Source organism: Hydra vulgaris, chromosome 09, assembly GCF_038396675.1.
Source record: "Hydra vulgaris chromosome 09, alternate assembly HydraT2T_AEP".
Taxonomy (NCBI): domain Eukaryota; kingdom Metazoa; phylum Cnidaria; class Hydrozoa; order Anthoathecata; family Hydridae; genus Hydra; species Hydra vulgaris.
The window spans coordinates 26,673,323-26,696,859 of NC_088928.1; the positions used below are offsets into that span (position 1 = coordinate 26,673,323).

Here is a 23,537-nt window from a genome sequence, read left to right on the forward strand (position 1 = left end):
TGGGGTTAAATTGAGCTAGGGGCGCTGTAGAAATCTCTCCCAGGGCGCTGGTAGTGCTAAAACCGGCACTGTATATATATATATAAATGTTGTATTACTTATTTTACAATTATATCAAACACTGATTTGAAACATTAAACCACACTTTGTAGTGGTTATACACATTATATTGAAAATAATAGTTTTAATATATTGTAGATGTTTAATTAAATAAATACAAAATTTTTAACTTATATTTTTAAATAAAATCATTAAAATATTCTTTGTAAACGTAACACCCATCCCCATTTATTTTTTGAAAATTAACCATTCTATGTTAGTAAAAAGACACCTGTAAAGCGTGTGAATTTTATAAAAGTTTTTTTATAGGTTACAATTCTCAAATGAATAAATAACTTTATAAATGTACATTCAAAATACAATAAAATAATTTTACGAGAAATTCAACTTTTACATATCAAAAACACATAGGGAAACCTGTTGTACTATTTGACTACTCTTTGCTTAAAGGAGCTTTTTGCTTAGTCCATTGAACAAGTTAGAATCATTCAAACTTTTTGATATTTACTCATATTTTGCGCAAAAAATATACTCAAGACTTTTTTCTCATTCAACCAAGAAGTATCTTTTTCCCCCGTTTTACAAAAGAAGTCAATTGGTCAAAGGTACAATTGGTCAAAGGTACAACAAGTACGTTGTACCTTTGACCAATGCGTGTTATTGTTTCAGTCAAAATGTTATTATTAAAAAAATATGCAATGCTTGGACTTTTTGAATATTTTAGCTTGTTATATATTATAAAGAAACTTCAGGCCGACCTTATGCCAGTAAAAAAATCATGTAACTATTTTGTAAGCAATCCTAATCGTCTATATAAAAAAAAATCGTTCCTTGCAATTTTACAAATACTTGGATATCAAAGTTACGATACTCAGTTAGATTCATCTGATACTCTAATCTACATCTAATACTAATCATGATTAGTATTAGTAACTTTTTTAATGAAATCAGTTATTATTTTAATATAGTCACGCACTTTCTTTAGTTAGATACTACTTACATGGGATGATTAGGGTTAACATCCAAAACTTTAAATGCGATTTAATTGTACAAAAAATGTTTTATTATAAAGTTATTTTTATTATTATAGATAAGAAATGTGCAACAAAATAACTATACTAGCTGATGGCCTATATTCATTTACAAATGACTATAATGCTTTTTAGAGGAAATATTTTAATGATGACAATAAAAAATACCACAATAAAAGAGTATAAAATATTATTCATTAGAAGCAGTTAGATCAACATCAAACATAAAATCAGTCATCTAAACGTCAGTACGTTTAGATAAACCATGACCAATACTTGATGGTGGAAGTTCCAAAACATCTTCATGTTCCACATCATAAATCTTGTCATCTTCTTGTATAAGTTTGTTACAAAATTCTCCTGCTTTCTTATAACACTTAACTTTGTAAACTATACCAACAGTTTCTATAACTTCTGCTAGATAAAGTCTGGAGTATTTCATTCCGGCCAACTTGACAATTTAAAAGTTCCAAAAACAATTTCACTTTCATTAGCAAGTATGTTCACTCCAATATTAGTTTCATCAGAACTATCATCACATAAACACGTATCAGACTGACTAAAAATAATCTGTTTTGCCTTTTTTTTTCTTCTCGTGAAGGGCTTTTTACATTGTTGGTTATTAGATTTTGAACCTCAAATAATTATATTTCAGATGTATCAGTTAAAATACGCAATTTTCCCTTAAGCCTTTTTGTAGTAGCTGTTTTTCTTAATTTGGCTTTGGTGTGAGGTCGTATTATTTCAGGTGAAACAATAAATGATGTTGATGATAAACTCACAGGAGTCGTTTCCCCTAAAACAATTGACGATGTTGATGGTAAACTAGCAGGAGAAGCTTTAACATTAATACTTTCGTTAGAAATGCAAGTTTCGGTATTCACTATTGAGTAAGATTTACAGCCTAAAAGTTTTTTTGTATCTGAAATGTTAGTTTTTATTATTAGAAATTTTACTTAAACTCCAAAACAAAATATTTAATCATTTTTCTTCGCTTTTTATAGCGAATGCATGCATTCGCATAATATACTGTATATATTATATACAGTATCGTATAAACTATAATTACTATTATACTGTACATAGAACTCTATATAATACTTTATATTATTTGTAACATTTTATGATAAAGACATTTATTATTTTTATTATCAATTTTATATTCAAAATTAATATGCATGTTAATTTCGAATATGAAATTGATTATTATATACAGTTTAATATATTATTACATATAGTATGTATGCAATACTATATTAAACTATATGTAATATAGTATCTATATCTAATATAAACTATATACAATATAACTATATATATATATATATATCTATATATATATATATATATATATATATATATATATATATATATATATATATATATATATATATATATATATATATATATATATATATATATATATATTAGGCCATCCCATAATTTTTTTTTGACAACCAAATTACATGCGGAGTCGCTAATGAGTGGCGTAGAGGTCTTATTTATAAGTCAAATTTTTTTATTTTTTCCTGTTAGAAGTATTCGCGCCGGTCGTTCGAAGTTACGCACTAGGCAATTTATGACCAAAATTGAGCAGTTTTCAACACAACGGCGCGAATCGATTCTGATGTCGAATCCAGTTAATTTTTTCATTTATATTCTCTTCATGTGTTCCCATACCAAAAAAAACACTGTGCTTTTCGAGTTAAGAAATACACAATGCCTACCGTTCACTGATTTTGATAGAAAAATCAACATTTGTGTTATTTCAAAGTGCCTTTTTGTTGATCTATGAGGTCATTTTCAGTCATGGTGCAATATTTTTTTTTTTACTTCTTATTGGTATCAAGTGATGTTTTTAAAAAAATTACTTTTATTGGAACCTAAGATTAAACAAAGCCAAACTTAAAATGGTTACCCCCAAAAGATTTGTTATAGGACTTTAAATATTTTGCTGTAGATTTAACTAGATCAAAATGTGTTGATATATTTCAGAAAATATCTACTTAGATTTTGTGTGTGTTATTTTAAATTCTCATTAAATTTTAAGTGCTCATCACAGAGCACCGCGGGAAAATTTTTTACTAGTAAATGTCGTTTATATGACTAAACCGGCATCAATCCTCGGACCTCCGATATTAAAGTAAGAACTCTAAGTACTGCCATAGCTGTTATTATATTTATTATATATATAATAAATTCTTTCCTTTAAGACACATATCTCTAAAAATCACATAATTTAGTTTTTTTTTAAATACATTTTCAAGGTTTAGAGTCTACAGTAAGGTAATTCTAATTATTAGAGATATTGGAAAGGTTTTGAATTATTAACTCACAGCCAGTAGCGAGAAGGCAGGCGTTGTAACTGACTCCTTGTATCCATTCTTCGTCTTTTTAAATGGCTTTTGCCAAGAGTTTTTCATTTGAAGAAGGTTCTGAAGTTTTTCCTCGCTCTTCGCACGCTCTACATTATCTTGAATGAGTTTTACTGCACGTTCTGATGAGTCGTTAACAACTTCGACAGATTTTACGAAGCTTTGAAACTCATTGTATCCTGGAAATTCTTTCCAAAAAATCTGAGGGAGTTTCATCCATAGACATTTTTCAGAAGTATGACCTAGGATATCAAAAATTAATTAGGAATCTGGCGAAATATATGATTCAAGACCTGGTGGTTGATCTATATTAAACAAAAAACTGCTATCAGAAAGGATTTTAGTTTTGGTTCTAACCGTTCCTACATTTTTAATGCCACTCCGTTGGGTTGAATAAAGAACTTTTGCCATCTTTTCCATTTCGATGTAGTGATCTTTATTAGAACATGCTAGCGCCAGCACCACGGTTGATGGATCCAAATACCACATATGGTTTCGCCATGATTTTAATACCATCTCTGCGGCAGGCTCATACGCATTGTAATGGCACATCTGCCAATAGTTTCGTTGATCCTAAGAGTGTGAGTTAAAAATAATGCAATACAGATAGTAAGTTAGATTGATAATGACACGTCTAACATCTAATGTAATAAGTGTCATTTATTTATGTCATTATTCTAAAACAATTTAGTTGGTATTTTTTTGAAACAAATTATTCTTAAATTATGAGACTAATATAAAAATATTTAGGAAATTAAGTTTTACTTCAAAAGCTGCAGAATCAGAAAACTCGCAGGTCAAAAACCACGATGCCCAGAAAAGAGAAATGTATTCAGCCATTCTGTTGATCTCTTTGACAATTTCATCACTCAGAAAAAGAACCTGTCTGATCTTAGGGAGAAGCAAATTGAACTTCATATAGTACAATGCCTTTGCCATAAACCTGGCGTGTGAAATAGCTCCGGTTTTGTGAATTTTATACCTAACTGTCTGATCTTCTTCAAGGAACATAACTACAAGCTCTGCCAGTTCACAATAATGTTTGCGCTTCTCAAAAGTCTAAATGTATATAATTTACAACTTAATAAAAAACTTTTATGTTTCTTTTTTCTATTTTTATAGTTGGTATATATATTTGGTATAAAGTTGTTTTAAAGTAATATATTTCTTTATTTTAACCTTACCTGACTATTTCTTAACTTGTTTTTATCTATCAGGTCCTTGCAAGTTTTTAGCGCCAATAGAGCCTGCTTCTCCAACCAGGTACCCTTAACATTCTGGTGATTAAATTTCAACAGCATCTTCTCGTTGTTTGCATCAATACCATGCCAGTTCTGCTTTAGAGATTTAAATAGTTGATTCTCTGGTCCAACAGATTTGTTTACTGCAACTTCATTGCAAAAGTGTTTTATATGGAGCTCTCCTACATGATGGCGGCAGGCTAACAAGAGCAATGGTCGGCCATGAAAATTAGCTAATCTTGCACAAGCTCCTTTTAAATAGCCAGTGTTTGAAGCAGTGGTATCAAAACAAACTCCGTGGATGAACTGCCCTAGATCAAAAGAATCTAATAGATTTTGAATTGCTGTGAACTGAGCCTCACCACTGCCGTGTTCCAACCCTGGAGCGCCTAACAGATGGGACTGATTGTCATGCCTTATAAGCACACAAATTCGGTCTTTTGTCTCATTTATGCTACCCGTATAATCTTTGATAATTTTGCTATCAAAATGCACAATGATGGGTTTGCCGCTCGTCTTAACCATACTGGTTATGTTTGCTCTAAGAACACCAGCATCATTTCTTATTATTGTATCAAAAATCCTGTGAGTTGAGCTGTGGGATAATGTTACATTTTCTATATCTCCACCGGCATTGCAAAGAAAAGAAGAGATAAGTGCTGTTGCCTGGTTAGTAGATATTCCCATCCCAAAAGCAGTTCTGGCAGTTTTTGAAAAAATGTCTTTTGGTATCTTTAGAGTCATATTTTTAACTGTCTTCTTCTTTGATGCGTTACCAATCTTAAAATCATCTTCGGAACATGTATCATTAGAGTCATCAGTAATCATTTCACTTTCAGAGGAAAATCCGGAGAAATCATGGAAAGTTTTTTTTACTATACCAGAGGTTTTAGAGTTATTTCTTGATGCAGATCTATTACTAACATCTACAAACCGACCGTCCAACGCTCCAATCACCATCTTTCTGCAACTTAGCTGGTCCCGTATGAAGGTTAAATCTTCAATCTTATCTGCTTCCAGTCTTAGCCTATCAGTCTTTAAACTACGTTCAAGAAGCGTAATGTCTTCTCCAGCCCAAAATAATCCTTTAAATTTAATTTTATTAGGTAAGAACATAAAAAAGTAAACTATTTACTTCACAATAAATTAGCTTAGTACTGGCTGTTTGACTAGAAAATCTTAACATTTAATATTTATCCCCTACCTGTCATTGATTTCTCAAATTTATTTCTTGTCTCAAGATAACCAATTCCAATTTTTTTCTGGGATTTCTTCAATGCTATGTACTTTTCTACATACTTCTTGACATGATACATCATCCTTTTGTCACTGATGACTTTGAAGCCAGTTTTTCTCCAAGGAATTAAGATTCCGGAAAGGATACAACTGACATTGCAAAATTCATTGTTTGTTATGCATTTTAATCTATGAAGAACTTCCGTAAATTAAAATCATAACTTATAAAATTATCTTTACTATATTTGACATAAAATATGAAATAACGTTCTTATCTATTGATTTCTAAAGCTAAAAGCTTACTTGAAAGTTTTGGACATTAAAGGACAAGCGACGAGATCCTTCAGTGCTTTCTTTGGAAATTGTTCTCTTAAAAATAAGTAGCGTTGGATAACGTGAATCCTTAGGGGCAGCTGGTTTGTTTCCATTCTATCCAGAGTGACGTTAACTAGGAACATGTTCTTGCGACTCGATCTTCTTTTTTTAAACCCCTTCTTGGGACAGGGATACACCTCAGATACTTTTGTTGTCATAGCTAGCTTTAAAACAAAATTTCATAATGTTACTCATTGATCATAATGTTAATCACTATAAACATTTTCATAATTTGTATGAAGTTTAAAATTTTTTTAAAGTTTATTTAAAATATTATAAATGTTTAAATAACCTAATTCATTTAACTATAATTATAAAATATAACATGCATTATTATGTTATGTTGTTATAATAAACTTACTTGAGGTGGTAATATTAGATTTTTTAAAATTAAAAATTGTTAAATAGCTCGATAAAAAAATTGTTTTCTTAACTGCGCTTTTTTTAAATATTACCCGATTTTTGCGTTTCTAAAGTACCACCTGGTAACAAATATGATAATAATAAAAATGCGCACAATCGGTATGGATAAAAAACCTTCCATTCTTTGTATTGACGCAGTTAAATTGTTAAAGGTTTATAAATTTCTATTCGCGCTGATCATTTGAAACTGCCCATAAAAACTCAAATGCCCATAAAAACTCAAAAAATGTAAAATAGTTAAATTTTAAACGAATGGCGCGAGAATCAATACTCATCCAGAAAAAAAAAATTCATTCACAAACCAATATCTTAGGAACATTTTGAGACACTCCGTGAAATAAAATTCGTTCATGAGGGTCAAAATGGGATGGCCTAATATATATATATATATATATTAATATATGCAATTAAGTTATAATCTTTATAAGTTTTTTTTTTTTGGTTTTCTAATAATAAGTAACGAATTATATTTATAGAATTTTAATAATATTTTAATAGGTTATACCAGGAGTGGGGAACCTGCGGCCCCCAGACACTCTTTGTGCGGCCCCGAAATGTAAATTTAAGAACTTAAATTTTTTTTTAATATTTCAGAGAAAATAGTGAAACTTAAAAAATTACTTTATTTTTACATTTTAGTTATAGTAAAGTGTATGAATGCTAATGTTAATTAAGGGAAAAAATTGTTTAACTTGGAAAAGCTGATACAGTAGTAATTGATTGACAGAAATAACAACAAAACAAAACAAAATGAATAAATAAAAACACCGTACCGATTTTTTTGTGACAATAAAAATCAATTGACTGTAAGATTTTTTATTATAATGTATATCATGGTTTTCTCATTGTGTCTGATTTTTCAACTAGTGTCAAAATGTCAGTTCTCCCTAAAAAAGCAAGAACAGTGCAAGAGGAAAATCGGTCTTTTAATGAAAAATGGGAAAAAGATTACTTCACGATTCCAACCAAGGATAAAATGCTTTGCTTGTTGTGTGACCTTGCAATTGCTACTTTGAAGAATGCTACTGCAAAGAGACATTATGAAAACATTTATAAGGATCATAAGTACGCAAAGTTAGAGGAAGAAGCTCGAAAAAATGCATTAGCAAAACTGAAGTCTCAAAAGAGCAAACAACAGCAGACATTTTCAATTGTTCAAGAACATGGAAATAGAGCAACTGAAACAACATATAAAATTGCTCTCATTCTTGGCAAAGGAGGAAAACCATATAGTGATATTGAAACCTTGAAGGCTTGCCTTATTGAAGCAGTGTCATGTTTGGATCCAGATAAAGTGGATAAGTTTAAGCAGCTTCCGCTTTCTCGGCGAACAATTACGGACCTTCAACATGAACTTGCTACAAATAGTCCTGAGCAATTAATCTCAATATGTCAAATGGAGGACGCATATTATTTAATTGCTTTAGATGAGTCCACTTATGTGACTGATTCTGCTCAACTTCTGTTATTTATTCGGGTTATAACTGCAGACTTCAAAAGTTATGAAGAGTTGTTTGCTTTAGCAACACTAAAAGGAAAAACACGAAGCTGTGATATATTTTCATACTGTTGTTGAGGACAAAGGTGGTTTGTCCTCAACAACAGTATGAAAACACCTCTAGCGACAATTATTCTATCGATGACAGTTTTATGAACCATTTTTCAGGCTAGATGAACCAGAAAATAAAGCAGTTAACAAGGAGTTTGAAGAAAATGAAAATTTAGAGAGTCTACCTTTTTATTCTGGCTCAAAAATTATTCTCTAATATATGCTTATGCAAAATGACTTTTGTTTTGCGCTTCAATTTGTCTTTGAGGCATTTTTAATATTATTCACTATTATCTCTTATATATTATTCTCTATATATCTCTTATATATTATTCACTATTAACTCTTTTTTGCCGACATTGGCAAAACACTGTGTGGTAATGAAATAATTAATAGTGTTAGACCGAATTAATAGTGTAAAGACCGAAGGAAAGAACTAATAGTGTAAGACCGAAGGAAAAAGAGTCATACAAAAAAAGTGTTTTTTTTTTTACATTTGTGTTGACACTTTACATTCTTATAACCAGAGTGCAAATTGTTTCAAATGTTTTACATTATCGTATCTTACAAGAAATGCAATTGCTTTCATATTTTAAAACTCGGTAAGTTTTAAAATACTTGTGATAGAAATTGGGTACATTTAACAGATATTGAAGAAAAGGGCACACCTTTGGCTTCTGCTAAAGTCTTCATGATTTGTAATATTAATTGCAAATTAGTAATTTTTTTTTGTCTCTGGTCTTTTTTTAAAAAACAAAATGTGCAATTATTTTTATCTCCTTTGGTTGATGTTTTTCCAAAACTATCCACTAATTGTATACTTATCTAATAATGCTCGTATTTTTTTAATGTGTTTATTTTTTTGAGATTTAATTACAAGAGCTAAGATTTTTTCTTGCACGCTTTTTAGAAGAACCATAATGGTTGCAAATTGTGTTCTTCTAAAAAGAGTTTCTGAAAAGGCAGGGGGTCTTGTATGACTTATCCATTTTTTAATGTTAGCGTGAATCGTAGAAACCATGCAGATATTTTGGGTTTTATTGTAGTTAAACAGTTTTTAGATATTTTGCTTTTAGTGAGAGTACCTAATTTTTGTTGTGTAAATAGAACAGTTGTTGATAATATGCACTGTATTGAGCTTGGTGTAATGAAAGCTATGTTTTCTTTCTAGCTTGTTAGTTGTTATTCTGGTTCTGCTTTTTCTATTCAAAGGCAGTGTAATGTTGTAGCCTTTTAAACTAATGGTTCTATTACATACCTTTTTCTTAATTATCATAAAACTGGTCCAATTGTTGCATTCATCTCAATCTCATAGAAATCAGGGGCCCTGTACCAAAATATAAAATGAGGCCCCTCAATTAACTTTTGCACTAATCCCGTGTCTCAGCAGCGTACTTGAAAAGTTCCAAAATTAAATTATTTTTTTTTGGTGGAGGCCTTTCTAAGTGGGAGCCCTGTTCGAAGAACCAGACGCACACCTTGTAAGTCGGGCCTGGTTGTATTTAATAACAGGTAAAAATGTTCTAAATTTAAATATTTTTCATAATCTGCAATTATAGAATTATTTCTACATGTACTGTTCTGCAATTTAAAAAATACAAGAACTTACAATAAACAAGTTTCCAAACTTTTCTAAAAGTGATGTCAATAATGTTCTCTGTAAAAAAATTAATAATGAATGCAGAGCTTTTTTTAAAGCAGGTTTTATATTTTAATGCAACTGTAATTTTTATATATAAGATTATTATGTACTTAATATATTAATATTCTTAGGTTGTTTCATTTCCGTATCTCTAATTGTATTTAACTTTTATTGTCACAAGTTTGGCTAGATTTCTGTTCTTATTGAGTGTCGCTAATCAATTGCGGCTTTTTAAATATTATATATATATATATATATATATATATATATATATATATATATATATATATATATATATATATATATATATATATATATATATATATATATATATATATATATATATATATATATATATATATATATATATATATATATATATATATATATATATATATATATATATATATATTAGTAGTAGAAAATCACTTAACAAAAATTCCGATCTTTCTAATTTCGATCTTTCGAAATTTCTAAATGTAGGCACGAAAATAACCTAAAAAACTATAAAAATAAATGAGTTCAAATAATATTTACATTAACTACCCTTTTTAAAAAAATACCATAAGTAATCATTTCTAAAGAATTCTTTTTATAATAGTGTCAGCAAATTCCACAAATGTGTGAAAATTTACAGTAGTTAAGACATTTGCAACTTCCTGTAATTTAATTTTTGGTATAAATTGAAGTTTTATTAATTTGATCATCCATTTCTGATGAATCTTTGTTGATGAAACACAGTGTTAAATGGAAAAAGTTTTTGTTAAGTGATTTTCTACTACTAATATAATTGCTCTGTTCTTTTAAGAACATTGAGCACTCTATTGTGTAGAATACTTTTTAAAGTTGTTTAAATATATATATATATATATATATATATATATATATATATATATTTTTTTTTTTTTTTTTTTTTTTGAAGACCCAAGCGAACAAAAATAAGTTAAATGTTAAAAATGCATCAACGATAATCTAAATTCTTTTTGTTTTGTTTTGATAATTCGTTAGTAGTGAACCACTGACCTTCACATTTAAAAAGTTTTTAGATCTGAAAATATACTAAAATATCCTAATAAATAAAATTATTAAAATATGAGATAGCTATATACTTTTCCTTGGAAAAGTATCCAAAAAAGTAAATCATAAATTCGATATATTCTGAAACACAAAAAAAGTATTTTGGTTCTCGACTGACGAGTTACTTAACTTAATATCAGGTGTTAAATGTTTTAAATTTTTATCTTTTTCTGCTTAGTTTGTCTTAATTGCATTCATTGTATATTCTTGTTTTAATCTGGCGTGAATATACTCAACTTCCATTTTTATAAGTAAACATGATAATTCGGAATTTGGAAAAGATTACTGGAAGTTCACTAGGCTTTGGAACAAGTTAACTGGGAGTTCGTTTAAAAAGATCACAGGAAGTTCGCTGGGTTTTGGAACAAGTTCACTGGGAATTCACTGTTTTTTTTTTAATAAGGGATGACACTCATGGTTATGTATTAATAAAAGACAATCATTTAACATGTAATCTTTAAACCTAGCACTTGGAAATACAAGTAATGGTGGGATGCTATTTCCAGTAGCACTAATGACTGCAATCATTGTTACATTATTTCATTCAGCACTAATCATGCTCCCTATTTGTTTTTGTATTTTGGAGCTAGAACTTTTGGTGGTACATGGACTGTGGTAATTTCTGTTTCATCACAGTTCCAAATATTTGATAGTTTAATTTCCTACAGTTTCTTAGTTGAATGCAGAAGATCTACCAAGGTTGTAGTCTGTGGTTTACGAAGAGATAACTTATTATAACTTTTAGATTTTTTAAATTGCTTTAATTACTATAACAAAGTTGATTTTTTAATGTTGCTATGTCTTGCGACTTCATATAAACTCATTTTTTGTTCAATCACAAAATTCACTGCATTAAGCATATCTGTTTAAGAAATCTTGCAAAAAATACCAATCTTGCTCCTTGGGATTTCAAAGTTAAAATGTACTAACAAATTGATTAACTATTTTTTGATTTTAGCTCCCTATAGTTGTGCAGAAACTAAGTAGTAAAATAAACTTGATTATGATATTGATACAGCTGCGCAACTAACTTAATTAACAAAATTGATTATTCAGACTGATGAAAGAGTCTAGATGAGAAGCTCTATTTGCTCAAGTATTTGCAAAAGCACTCTAGAGCATTTAAAATTATACAAAAACTGTGTCAAGACCTAATTCTTCTCTTTGTCAAGAGCAAATCCTTCAAACTGTCATCATCTAAATTATTTCATTAACAAGTACAATTAAAATTTGCCGACGGTTTATGTAAATTCATTTACTTTGTTCTCTGACACGCTTCAGCTTCTAAAAAGGACAATAATGAAAAGCATAGCCAATTAACTGTTTAAAGAAATGATAACAAGATGAACCTCCTTGGAAAAAAGCAATTAAAAAAAAAAACGAAGCTATTCACATTTTTTTTTTGAATTTTAGTTTTAAGAACCTTTTTTTTTTTAAAAGATCCTATCGGAACTGTTTAAGAATTCATCCCCTATTTTATTCATTGAATCGCCTCTGATTATAGGTTATAAACATATAACATATAGCCACAATGCTGAGGTGCGGGCCCTCACTTTAATCTTGAAAGTAAAAAATTACATAAATATAACTTTTGTTTGGGGTGGAATTTTATTGACAAATCCGGTTTCGGCCGGAATTTAAAATTTCCATTCTGGTACACCCCTAATATATATATATATATATATATATATATATATATATATATATATATATATATATATATATATATATATATATATATATATATATATATATATATATATATATATATATATATATATATATATATATATATATATATATATATATATATATATATATAGACACACACACACACACACACACACATACATATGCCCGGCGTATAGCAGTCATTTTTAAACGAACAAATAAAAACGGTTTCTATTGGTAGCGGTGTCACGTTAAATAAGTAGATCGTTTAATTAGCCTCTAAAGGATGGAAAAAAAAAGTTACGTTAAGGACGGCTGGAGTATTAAACTACCCCAACTAAAAATATAGGTTTTTATACAAAATATGCTGAACTTTTTAAGTTAAAATGCGTGCTTTTAACAAAAATATTAATTTTCTCAATGTTTTTCTAAATATAAGTGATATTTGATTCAATTTATTCTTCTAAATATATCTTCTAAATAAGGCAACTATTTCACACAATTTTGCTAAGAGCCTCGCAAACAGAATGGCTACATGATGCAGATTGCAGACGGGTTTTTCTGTCATGAATACGAGGATAGCATTATTTTATGTGCTGCTCTTGTATGGGTTGATTTAATTTTATTTTGTGCAATTACTTGGCGAAGATTATTATTTGCAACTATTTGTGGAAGACTGTTATTTACATCAAATTTTTTAATAAGACTTTTTGATAACTCTTTTAAAAATTCTCTTCTTCTATGAGAAGCCCCATTTTTATAATTTGGGTGAATTGACAAGAACAAAATCAAAGCATTGTATGCTGCAATATCCAAACTATTACAAAACATTGTAAATAGCCATCGGTTACTCTTTCGGTGACTCGAGTAGCACCTGACAACCTGGTCTAACGTGTCAACTCCACCTTTATATTTGTTGTAATCTAGAATAATACGTAGTTTTTAGTTATGATCCATAGCAATGTCATTACTGTGATGGAAGGTTGATAATAATATTACTGCTTTGTTTTTCTTAGGTACATAAGAAACAATAGTAAAATCATTTTGAAAACCAAAAATATTAGAGTAAACGGGTCAATGTAAGGCTCGCAATAACTTTTTTCGTATTTCTTCTTTATTTTTTTTAATAGTGCTAGAGTATGTCATTTTACGTCCTAGCAATGCACGTGCAAGATGAACGCTTGTAAAAAAATTATCAGCTGTTATGTGTCTGCCACTTTCATTTAAGTGATCAATAAGTTCAAGAACTACTCGTGTACCTTGTCCAACATCCCGTACTCCATTTACTATACCAATATACGGTTGTAAGTTTATGCAGTAAGAGGTTTTAGCATCACATAATATCCATATCTTCATTCCATACATTCCTGGCTTAGTAGGTATAAATATCTTAAATGGACAACGTCCCCTAAATGTAACTAGTTGGTTATAATTTACGGATACTTATTTAACGTATTAAGTCACGTTAAATAAGTAGATTGTTAAATAAGTAAACAAACTGAATAGACAAGGCATTTTTTGTTAACCCAGACGAACAAATAAAAAAAAAAAACATACGTTAACTGAACTAAACTTACTTAGTCAAGCGAATTAGTATTACTTTATGGCATTTTTATAGTGATGATTACTACTTTTAATAATATTTTAAAAAATATTTAACTAAAGATATATATTCTAATCGAAAATTATATCTTTATAGTGTAGTATGACAAGAAACATATTTTTAGGAAAAAGCTTTTTCTCTCCTAAGGTCACCAACTTGATGAGTCTACTATAAGCGTTAAATTAAGTTAAATTATTTAACTTTACCTCTTAAACTTAACAATTGTAAAAGTTTGTGATTTGTAAATACGCAAGAATATTTAAGTAAAGATTTAATTAAAGAAAAGTTCCCCCTAACAATTAAGCTTTTTGATTAAAAGTAATTGTTACTTGATTCGACGCAGATAAATAATAAGGAAAGTATTTTGATGTTTTCGCAGCAAAAAAGAAAGTAAGAAAATTTATTTATTTGTGTCCGGCTTTTTTTTTTGTGCGTGTGTTAATTTACCTCCCTAAAGCCGAGAAAGCCACTACATTCGAGGAGGCTGCTAGTAGTGGTTACAACCCTCTCTCAACTCTACAACTCTGAAACACAATTCATGACGAACAAGATCGCTGCGCGGAAAAAACAAGTTTAATGCGGTACTATCAGGGACGTGGTGGTGATCGAACTCAGAACTTCTCGATTAAGGCAAGCCCTCAACCAATACACCACTTCTGTACTACCGTTGAATAACAACCTAGATGGGTGTTATTCGACAAATTTAGCGGTGATATGTATATAGCACAGCAATAATAAAACGTGACCTAAACTTAGTTTATTAGGCCGGGTGAATAAAAATGAGCAATTGCTTTTACTCAGTAATTGGTCAGCTTTACGTGAATAAAAACTTTGGCAATTTTGATTAACTTTTTATTCACGTAAAGCTGAACAACTACTGAGTAAATTGCTTAACTTTAAGTGATTAAAAATTTAAGCAAAACTCCTTTGTTTTTATTCACGTAAAGCTGATCAATTACTGAGTAAAAGCAATTACTCATTTTTATTCACCCGGCCTACTATTTCTTACTATGTAAATGTTTTAAATAAAACCGACATTAAAGAAACAACACACTTCATCCAAAAACTTTATTTTGAAAATAATATCAAAATATCCATGTAACATGGTTTCTAAATCCTTTTGAAAAAATTTAACTTGGTTGAAACTTGGGGATTTTTGGAAGAAACACGATTTTTCCACATGGAGTTACAAGCCTATATAGTATAGAAATATAGTTTAATACAAATAGTATCATATAATCGCAATGAAAAAATAAAATAAAAAATACCTGCTTTTGTACCAAAAAAGTACTTAGTAAATGCATTAATCAATATGTGTAAATAAATTGCTTTACAAAATGAACTCTAAATGTGTGCCAAAAGGATTTGAATCTTTGAATCATATGAGTGTTAAAAATTTTAAAACGGTCATGCCAGAATAGTGTATTCTTTCACAATATTCTGTAAAAAACTATATTTTAAATACTAGTTTTTTCGTAGTTGTAATAGAAGCTATAGTTAACTGCAATTGCAACAAAAGTAAGTAAATAGAAAGCTGACTTTAATAACTTTACCTATTGACTATATCTTATATCGATCGAACCCTAGTTGATAAAATGAATACCTGATGACAGTAAGAAATAAACTACAAAGTGAGCAAAACAAATCATCACGCCAATAACGAAATAAAGAACAAGCAATAGTTGACCTAAATTAACCAATTATACAACTTTAGACATCTATAAGACACTTATAAAAATAAAAAAAATAATAAAATCTTTAGTTATTAACTAAAACATAAAGTACATAAACAAACCAACAATTAAAAAAAAAAACCATACTTATGTATATTGATTGAATTCAAGTATTCAAATAAGTCATAAAAATAAAATAAAAAACCAGCAAAAATAACAGGATACATTCACAACAATGATAGAACTAAAGCCACACCTTTTACAACAGTCTAACACAGTAACAAAAGGAAACATCTCTAATTTACCATTTTCAATACATTTCAGGTAATGTTGCCTCATATCATTATCTTTTCATATAATTAAACTTAGGTTGATACTGCTACACAAACCTGTTGCAGTTCCCTTACGAAAAGATCACAATCATTTTCATGTGCAACTCTAAGCACAAACAATGGTGCATCATCTTTACTTAAACTATTAAAGAGTAAATCATAAAACTAAACACACTTCGAATGTCAAACAAAATCAGGACACATTACTTAGAAGCACAAAGTATGATTTTCTAACATTAATAATTTGCATAATACTGTAACTTTCTGAAAAATCACTAACTAAAACAACTAAAAATACACAAAAAGCCAGATATTTTAAACTTTAAAACCCAGATATTTTAGAAAACTGATATAAAAGCAAACTTTGCGCTATATCAATCAAGGTGTCATCAAGCCAGCCAGATGGGTTTCATAAAATACCTAAGGCCTTGTCTTTAGATTGAATTGAGAAACTTTGAACTTCTACAGCCCCTTTTTACAATGATACTTTCATTAAAAACAGCTTCAAAACTTTTCCATTACCAGTTTAAACTCTGAAACTTTTTCTCGTTGATTGGTTCGAAGGAAATAAGCGGACTTAATCAAAATAATCAAAATTTTTAGAGTTTTTAAAAGAGTACCAAATCTATAAAATAAAGTAGTAACATAAATTGTTAACTTTTCAATATATTTACATCAATGATCAAAAAATGTTGAAACTGATCACATCTCTATACTAATTATATTGACTCAAACTATAAAAGTCCGTCAAGTAGAAGTTTGAGTCAATATACTTAGTATAGAGATCACATCTCTATACTAAGTATATTGACTCAAACTATAAAAGTCCGTCAAGTAGAAGTTAGTGGCCCTTGATACAATAAGCTTTTTTTAAATTGTACCTAGGGTCACTTATTGAAAATTAGGTTTAAATCCATAATAAATTTACAACAAAGATAGATACATAAACTTGAATAAAAGTTTTCTTAATCTTAGATTGTTTTCAATTAATTTATCAAGTGTTACTTAATTACAACACTTAAATATATAACAAAATAGTTCTGAGCAAAATTGACAAATAAAACTATGCATAAAATGGTAGTCCTAAATCAACTGTGGTCTTTGAGATGCTGAGACGTAGTACAAAATTAACGACAAAAACATACAATAATATAAAATATACAATAATAATTAACTCTTAATAATAAATTACATAAAAGTTTAACTTAAATACGTAGTTGATTATATATACACATACCACAAGTTGACATTTTTTGATTTAATAATTTATTATTCTATCAGAGACATGCTGCTAAACATCTTCAACAGAGTAATTATAGAGTCATTTTAATTATATAATTTTAAAAAATTTAAAAAAATGATTATTGCATATATTTAATTATTTTGAGTCTATACCAAACGGAAACAAGGCTACTGATTTAACCATAGATTTATCCTACCTAACAGCAGGGTTGCTAGATATTTCGCGATATGCGGTAGCCAGAAATATATAATTAAGTAGCCAGAAATGGCCAAAAGTGGCCAAAAAGTAGCCAAATTTTCCGCGATGGCATTCGTTTAATTTTGAAAATGTAAATCTTATTGGCTATAATAAGACAATCGGATAAATTTGAACCAATGATAATTTAGATCATATCAACATACCGTAAAAACTGTCGTTAAATATATATTTACATAACCGTAGTTATAAAAATTAAATGAAATATAAAAGCAAGTTGAGTTAACTAGTTAAATAAATAAAAACTTCTTTTTATGGAGAATAGTAAATTCTAAACTATTTAATAGTAAACAATTATTATTATATATTTTTATCAAAATATTAAATCTTAAAAAAAAAATCAAAGTTTTTATTTAATTTAATATGTATCCTCTTTATAAAAATCATTAAAAAAAAATCCTCATATTATAGTAACACATATTTACCATTTAAGACGAAAGAAAACACTGCATTGAGAGTTTATTATCTTTTGTTCCATTTTATAAGGGTTTTTTATATAACTTAAATAGCCCCTAGAAATATAGTAAAGTTTATTTGAAAGAGTTTTCTAAAAAAATGTTTTAAATTAACATACTAAATAAAACTTTTATTTTGATTTTGGTCGACATAATTATACAATATTAGACCCAAGCTTTGTTATTACTCTGACTATTTTTATATAGATTTCTTCATTATTATATTAATTTTGGGTAAACATATTCATTAAGAGAAATAAAACCATTAACGTATTTTTTTTTTATAAAGTTTTCAATTACACAATCCTTAATCGTCCTATATATCAACTTCAAAGTCATCAACATTTTCTGAAAATGAAGAGTCTCCAATATCAGATTTGTACACTACATCTGAACTAAAATTAGTCAACATTTTTTTTGATATTATGAAATCTTGACTGCACTTTCCTGATAAAATTAGTTCCGATCTTATTCTTACTACTGCATCTAACATATTTAGTGAAATTCTATTTCTGGCTTTTGTTTTAGTGGCAGATGCAAGAGAGAATATCCTCTCAACAACAGAATTGCTAACAGGTGTTATCAAACAAGTTAAGGCATAGTTTGCAAGGTTTTAAAAGTGTTATGATGGAGTACACCTAGCCAAAACTGCTCAGTATCAGTTGGAAAACCACCTATTTTAAATGGTTCTTCTTCTTTCCAATTTAAAAATATAATTTTTCGATACTGTTCTTCTATTAAGCCCAAGTCATCTTTTAATAGATGTAAAAATGGGAGTTCAGAAACATCGGGTCTTGATTTTTTACTTAAAATAATGTCTGGATTCAAGTTCGATAAATTTTTAAATGTCTTTATTGATGATGGTAGTCTAGATGTTATTTGAGTATAAGCTGCATCTAATACGCACAAGCATCTTTCTTTTACATTTTTAATTTTCATAATAGAGTCAATGCTATGATTGGAAATTTGTAAAAAAGAATCATATTCTTTTATAAAGCACCAAAGTCAACCTTACATATACTCTTCTTGTTGCTGTTAAAATCATAAATTCTATGATTAAGGCTCATTTGAAACGAATTCATTTGTTTATAAAGATCACACGGATCAGCTTTTGTTTGCTGAAAGAGACTATTCATTCTTTCAAATTCCTGAACAACTGGTGTTATAAAGTGAAAAAATAAAAAATTTTCAACATCTGACAACATTTCTTTTAAAAGTCTTGCTTTGAATCTGGACCTAAAATTTGAAGATGATAGTTCAGCACAAATAAAGTAAGCTTTAAGCTCTTCCCAATTCATTAAAATATTAATCATCACTTTTCCACGAGCAAGCCACCTTGTAAAGGAAGATTTTTCAAATGGAAGAGAGGCATACCGAGCTGTCTCAGATTCCGTAGCAGTATTTATTACATTAAACAAATCGATGCAATTTTCACGTCTTAATGAGCTATTACGAAACCAATGGGGTATTTCTGATAATAAAAATGCAATAATAGAAGGCAATTATTTTTCAATGCACAATGCTAATAAATGACAGATGCACTTAAGCTGAACACAATTAGGTGAAACATCTTTAATTCTTGTCCAAACAGAATTATTACATCCTGTCATGTTTGATGCACCATCTCTAGCAAATCCAATACAATTAGTAGACTCGTCTATTATTAAGGCATATTTTTTGTTTTTAAAGTCTTCAAGAACATCATCTCTCAATGAAGGAGAAATAACATTTTTTATCAATCCCATACATTTAGTTCTATGGATTTTTACATGTTCAAGTAAACTTCCACATCCATAAACAACAAAAACTTCATTTAAGTGATCAACAATACGCACAGCACAGTGGCAAGTCTAGTTAACGCGATGCGAAGTTCAGCTTTTTTTATATCTTCTGCTAAATTTATATTGGTGAAATTCTCAATTAATGGAGTACTTTGTTTGTGTTTCAAAGATTTGTTATGTTTGACAAGATTGGTCATTTTGGGCTTAATAATGCAGTGACACCATTTACAATATGTTCTATGGGTACCATCTTCAACCATTTGAAGCTCTGAAAACTTTTGCTCCCATATCTTTTTATATTGGCGATTAACATCATAAGAAGTCTTCCATTTTTCTGAAGACATACTAATAAACTTTTTTAGATTCTAAAAATGAATAAAATGAAACTGTTGTTCTTGCTTTGTTTTTTAATAGAATTTTTATTAGAAGTTAAAAAAAAACTTATAACAATAACATTGTAAAAGTTTAAAAATAACATTATTTTACACTGGCAACCCTGCCTAACAGAAGCTTTAGATTATATCTCCGCATGCGTCACGCTTGCGCAGAATTAAGATTTTTAATTAAGAATTAAGAATTATAACTTATTTAACAATCTACTTATTTAACGCGACAGCGGCATAAAGCATTTACTCCTTAGCGGAAGCAATGGACCTTTCGCATAAATCGGCAAAGCGCAATGCATTATGGTAGTTGTATTCATTTAAATCGGTAGTGGGACGTTAGAGCGAAAAGTTTAAAAGCGAAAGAACGTTAGAGCGATAAGTTTAAAAGCGAAAGAACGTTAGAGCGAAAAGTTTAAAAGCGAAGAAACGTAAGAGCGAAAAGTTTTAAAGCGAAAGAACGTTAAAGCGAAAACCGGGAAATCGAGTATCGTGATAATTCAACAACAACAACGTTATTATTAAGATGATTTTGTGTGATTTTGTTATTAATCCTGCCCCTATAACATTTTAAAGTTACGTTACGTCTTAATCGGTTACAATTGGTAACAAGGTTACATTCTCTAACTTTTAATTAAATATTAAGTATATAAACTTGATAATGCAGTAAATGATTGTTTTATATTGCCGTATTGCTAAAAATCATCTTTTATTTTATTTTTATTGTAAAATAGCTTCGTCTCAATTGGTTACTTCGTCACGAAAAAAAAAAAAGTTCTCAATTCACAACGTTACGTCTCAATTAGTTTTCTTTTTAACTTTATAAAGTGTAACCAAATAAGACGTAACGTAACGTTACTAAATATAGATTCGAGACGTAACTAAACTACGTGATGTAAATGGATTTTTTTAACGTAACATTATGTCTTTATTGGTTACACTCTAACAAGTATCAAGATAGAGGTATGGTAACGTAGAATAAATTAAATTTGTGACGCGTTAAATTCGCGAATTTTTTTTTTATATTGTAGTTTATTCCGTCATCCAGCTAATTGCCATACTGACGTCCTCATAAATAATTTACAAGGTTTTTTAAAAAAAAACGAAAAAAGCGAAAAAAAAAAACGATTACAAAGATGTCCTTCGGACCCGTAAATATAATAAAAATAACTAACACCAAAAAATAAAAAAATTAATTTCCGAAGAAAAAAAAGAAAAAATAAGAATTAATCGAAATAGTCACGAATATCTGAGATCAAATTTAATCTTCCATTTATAAAAATGTTTCTTATTTCATTTATGTGTTTTTCTTGTTTATTTTGTTGTTTCAGCATTAAAAATTCATTTAAAAACATTCTTTTAATTTTTTTTTCGAACTTTTCTAACAAATATTTTTTCGTAAAAACTTTGTTTTCATATTGACTTTTCATTTTGTTAAAATAAATTTCACATATAAAAATCTCCAACAACAAAGCCCCAAAACATCTCTGGGCTTGATTTTTTTCGTATCCAAAAAATATAAACTTAAAATTGTTAATATGAGGATATTCGCTAGGGTAGAGCTGATCTAAAATATCTAGTACAAAAAATATTAAAGGCTGTACTTTTTCACATTGATACATCATGTGTGCAGTATTTTCATCTTTTAGTTTGCATTGTGGACAAAGTTTGTCTTTTCTTACTTTAAGGTCAAGCATTTTTTCATTAGTTGGCAATATGAAATGTGCAGTTTTAAATAGAATTTCACTCGCCTTATTGTTTGTATTTCTTTTCTGAAGTTTTATAAAAAAACGTTTCCAATCTTTTTCTTTTATATCTTTCATGCTTTCAAAAGTATTTTTCCATTCATAAAATTTATAATTTAACTTTTTCGTTGGTTTATTTAATAATTTGTATAAAGTTAAAACAGTTAGATTTTTATATTCGTATTTTGGTTTTCTTTTAGCTACATACAATGGAGACTTTTTAAAATCATAGTTTTGACATTCTGATAATATTTTTTTATTCCATCTTCTTGGCAATGCTTTTGTAATAAATTCTAATTCTTTCTCGCTCAAGCCAATACTTTTGTAATTTAAAAAACCCGGTTAAAATGTTTTGGTAATGTCAGCTACAAGGATTATATCATTTTTAATATGGATTTCGCTTGGAGTTAAATACTTATTCGAAGATGTTTTTATCATTAAATTGAAAAAGAGAGGCTGATTTAAAATTTGTTCTATATCGGTTACAGGTACAATATGCTTTTGTTTTAGTTTATGCCAATTAACTAAGAGTTGAGAATAAAACGGGGGTAATAATTTGATTTAAGTAGGGATTGTTTCGAAAATGTGTTTACCTTGGTTTGCATTTCTATAATTATTAAAAATGCAAAACATTGCATCTTTCCAAGGGCCGCATAAGTTTTCGTTAAAAAGTTTGCTGACCCATTGCAGTTGAATTGCTTTAAGTTTATTTATTAAGCAGTTAACTCCTGCGCCACCCTCATTTATCTTTTGTTGTGTTTTTGTCTTGCTTAATCTACAAATTTTGCCTCCCCAATTAAAGTTACTAATTTTTGTTTCAATTTTATTTAAAATGGCTTTGCCAGGTAAGGGCGCTATAAAGGCCAAATGCAGAGCATTTAAATTCAGAGAAGATAAATTCGCGAATTAATCTTTTAATTAATACGTAACATAACGTGCCGTTAGTTACAGTGAAAATCATATATATAAGGAATTAGATTGCTTGTGGGTTAGTTTTTTTTTAAATAAACTTTTTTTATTACAATGGTCTGGACAAATGTATTCAATGCATTTACAATATTGTTAATTCAACAAATTTGTTAAATACTGTAATTCATTTATGAGTTATGGTATTCAACGATGCATTTGTCAAGACATAAGTAGCTAAAAAAAGTTTTAAAAAAATATTTTTTTGTTAAAAATTCAAATCGCAAAGTTGCAATTAGTTAATTGCAACTTCGCGAATCGAAACGCTGTTTTCGTGACAAATTTGTTATAAAAAAAAGTTAGTACTAATTTTTTGTATATTGTTAAAAGTTTAAAAAATTACCAGAATGGTTTTTTTTAACTTATAAATATAAATTAAAAAAAAAACCATGACACTTATAATTATAACAGTGCACTTTTA

The 23,537-nt window shown here is 28.7% G+C and overlaps 2 protein-coding genes across 2 annotated transcripts; one reads left to right on the top strand and one right to left on the bottom strand.

The window, feature by feature from the left end:
- Positions 1 to 4,583: 4,583 nt before the first annotated feature.
- Positions 4,584 to 6,753, bottom strand: LOC136084682 (uncharacterized). Its single transcript, XM_065805187.1, has 4 exons — positions 6,680 to 6,753; positions 6,247 to 6,482; positions 5,912 to 6,132; positions 4,584 to 5,792 (listed from the first exon to the last, which is right to left on the bottom strand). The coding sequence occupies exons 2-4, from the start codon at positions 6,474 to 6,476 to the stop codon at positions 4,636 to 4,638; spliced, it is 1,608 nt and encodes a 535-aa protein (XP_065661259.1). The 5' UTR covers positions 6,477 to 6,482; positions 6,680 to 6,753; the 3' UTR covers positions 4,584 to 4,635.
- Positions 6,754 to 7,615: 862 nt separating this feature from the next.
- On the top strand, positions 7,616 to 8,317 carry LOC136085375 (EPM2A-interacting protein 1-like). Its single transcript, XM_065806676.1, has one exon. The coding sequence runs from the start codon at positions 7,616 to 7,618 to the stop codon at positions 8,315 to 8,317; it is 702 nt and encodes a 233-aa protein (XP_065662748.1).
- Positions 8,318 to 23,537: the final 15,220 nt, after the last annotated feature.